This window comes from Belonocnema kinseyi, chromosome 3, assembly GCF_010883055.1.
Source record: "Belonocnema kinseyi isolate 2016_QV_RU_SX_M_011 chromosome 3, B_treatae_v1, whole genome shotgun sequence".
NCBI lineage: Eukaryota > Metazoa > Arthropoda > Insecta > Hymenoptera > Cynipidae > Belonocnema > Belonocnema kinseyi.
Genome location: NC_046659.1, coordinates 157534831 through 157538194, shown reverse-complemented (window position 1 = coordinate 157538194; position 3364 = coordinate 157534831). Strand labels below are relative to the sequence as shown.

The 3364-nt window shown below is 35.5% G+C and overlaps 1 protein-coding gene across 1 annotated transcript; it reads left to right on the top strand.

Annotated features, from left to right (window-relative positions):
* Nucleotides 1-954: 954 nt before the first annotated feature.
* LOC117170395 (DNA-binding protein inhibitor ID-3) lies at nt 955-2904 on the top strand. The gene has a single exon (XM_033357165.1). It carries the CDS (start codon nt 1286-1288, stop codon nt 1646-1648), a length of 363 nt encoding a protein of 120 aa, XP_033213056.1. The 5' UTR covers nt 955-1285; the 3' UTR covers nt 1649-2904.
* Nucleotides 2905-3364: the final 460 nt, after the last annotated feature.

Here is a 3364-nt window from a genome sequence, read left to right as displayed (position 1 = left end):
TGAATATGTACCATCCTATAATTATACAACTATGGATTATTCAAATACAGCGTTATGTTGCAGATAATTATACTTTGAGAAAAAGGCTTGGTTTGAATAAAACGCTTCGGTTGCTATAGAACCAATGTTTTTTTTCAACCAAAATTTGGTTCTCTCAACAAACCATTGGTTAAACCAGTGCAAATTTGGTTCAAGAAAAGGTTTGTTAGAAGAATCAAAACTTTGTTCGAACAGCAATACGAAGATTGTCTACTTAGCCTACTTAAAGAATCGTTGGTGTCGCACAGTTTTCCTTTATGTGTTTCTCCGAAGAGTGAATCTATATCAAAAATCCAAGAATTGTGGGCCCTTCCACGCCCACCTGGAAAAATTCTTTTATGACCCTAACATCTGTACTACACAGAAAACCATTGATGTGAATTTTGTTGCATCGCATTTTCAACAATGAAAATTTTCATCCAACCTTTATTTCCTTCCGTTTCTCATTTTTGTTGCAACTTGAAAAAACACCGAATGCAGACTGCTTCTGATTCTTTTTCTTCTTTTTTTGTTGTTTAAAAGGGTGCAAAAACTTTTGATTACGGAGTGACAATGAATTGAAAAGTGTAACAAGATAAGCTCCAAAGAAGAGACCATTAATGATATAAGACATATAAGTCATAACGTATGTACATTAAGTAAAGGATATATAACTTTTATCTCTTCATCTGAATGGGATTAGTTTCACCTGAGATATTGTTTCTCAAGTGTTGAAATCAAGTCCTAAAGAATAATTTTGTTACTTTTTAAAGTTGACTATTTGCATTTTCAATATTTCCCTACTTCGGTCATAGCGATTGCGCTGTGTAAGAGAAGTGAGAGGGGAGAGATCGTGCAAGTGGTAGAAAGAGAGGGAAGGGGCTCTGTTATATAGAAGTGCAGGTGAGGGGCGGAGACCAGTCGGCTTGGATTCGTTGTGTGTGGGAGACGAAGCTTGTTCAACCAACTTTTGCACCTAGCATACAACGGCTGTGTCAAAAGTCGACCTGTCTATTTCCCACGATGTCGAATTGTCGGTAATTCAATCCAAAACAACATTTTTGAGTTTGTGCATCTTTTCCAAAAAGCGTTCACGAAACGGGAGAGTGTTTGTGTTTGTTTCTACAAGTGCACTGGAATTACATAAAAATCACACAAGGCCAGTTCGCCACTTCGGTAAAAACAGTTTTGAGACACCCAAGTGCACAGTGTTCACGTGGTTACGTGAAACCGAAAAAGACAGCGATAATAAAATAAAAAAGGCACAATGAAAGCCATGGTTGTGAGTCCTGTGGGAGGTCGTGTACCATCAACGCGAGGAGTTTTGCACAACGGTCTTGGTATAAATGCTGGGACCCGTCGTGACCTCGAGGCCGAAGAAGTTGCTGCTTATTTGACCAAGTTGAGATCTCTGGTACCTGACATGCCGAGAAAACGGAAACTTTCGAAATTGGAGGTAATACAGAGGGTGATTGAGTATATTTGTGTCTTACAAACTACTCTTGAGGAGACGAGTATTCATCAGGAACCGACAGTGTCCGGCAGCAGCAAGTCTTCACCAACGAGACAACCGTTGCAGCCGCTGTTAAATGCAGCAACAACGACCTCTGCGACCATCACTGAACGGTGACCACTAGAAACCGAACACATCGGTTTAAGAAATGAGGACGTGAAAAAAATTGTTTCTTAAGAGAACAGAAGAGGATGACATCGACCTGGAGAACACTGGAGAACAGTCGCGTACAATTCGATTAGACTCGCAATTATTTGTAATGAACAGTAATTAAAAGTTGAAGACTGCGGATACGAGAATTAATTGATTAGAAAGTAGTATATATTACTGAAATCTGGTCAATCAACGTTTGTTCATCGATACGTGATGTGTGTTCTACGAATACTTGATCGAGCAGCAGGTGAGGCACCTCGCTAAATTAACAACAAAGTTGCTCGTTTCCTGTGACAGTGTGCGCTCTATCAATCAATCTTGCGCAATTTTCACGAACATTATGTATGTAAGATATTAATTGCGAAGTTTTTTTGTTGGTATTCTGCTTTTGTAACATTTTGTTCATCAGCTGATGATGGTGTGTGTGTTGGTACGGTGAAAATAACAGCTCAAGAAGAAACATTGTTAGTAAAGTATTTAGCTATATCTGCTGCAATTTTCAAAAGAACCAAAAATGACACTGTCCAACACTTGCAGAAGAAATTGAAAGATGTTCAAAAACTACTTGCACTCCAAGTTGACCTTTTTCTTTACGTGAAAGACTGTACATATTTGTATATAAACTCATCATCGCATTCCTCACGCAAGACGTTATCTTCCCAGTTATAAGAAGAATATAAATTCTACATCCTTGTTTGCTAACAGATTCGTCTCAGTTTTTGCGGATAAGTTACATAAGATTGTAAGCTTTAATTAACACTTTTTCAAAATAAAAAGTGTGCCAGTATATTCAGTTTAAATTATACCGCAAGTCGAGTTAGGATTTCGAAAATAATTGACATGTGACTCACCGAGTGTAGGCGTTTTTGTGATTCAAATATTCTCGAATATTTTTCGGATATTAGAAAGTAAGATTATATCGGAAGCTGCGTGTAAAAAGAAGATATGAGAAAAGAATACGCCGTGTTTAGTTTTCGACAATAATATTCAATTTTTTTTTCTTCAACTGCGCATTTTGTTTTTTGTTTAAACTGAAAAAGATAACGAGGCTGGAAATAACATATAACGCAACTGCCTGAAAAACAATTAACATACTAAGTTAATAAAAAAATACTAGCTACAAATTGATATTGATGAACACAGTTGTACTATATATTGTTTATGAGTCTTTTAAACAATCTTGATACCTGCGCAAATTTTGTATTCGCCAAAAAAAAAAACTATTTTAAGCAGGATTGTAGGATTTTTAATTTAATCTAAATTAAAATAATTGTACATTTTTTGTTACGTGATTCTTATGCATACAAACGTCGTGAGTTCGAAACTGTTTAGCATCATTATTGTATTATTATTGCTATTATTAAATTGTTATTGCTCTCATATTCTTTAGAGATTCTCATATAATTGTAATGTATTGTATATTAAAGACTGAAAGGCTGTAAATATAATATGCACGGACATGATTACATAATCCGTGGTCGAACATATATATTATATATATATATATAGAGAGAGAGAGAGAGAAAATAAATACAAAATTGTGAACGTAAACCAACAAATTTATTTATCATATCCAAAGTTACATTCTTTTTCTCATCACTGAAGGACTCAAATTCAAAACATTTTTGAATGTTGATATTTCAGGATAATCTAACATATGCTGCCCTTTTTATCTTTACA

Coding starts and splice junctions, on each gene's coding strand:
- LOC117170395 (XM_033357165.1), top strand. CDS start 1,286: ATGAAAGCCATGGTTGTGAGTCCTGTGGGAGGTCGTGTACCATCAACG.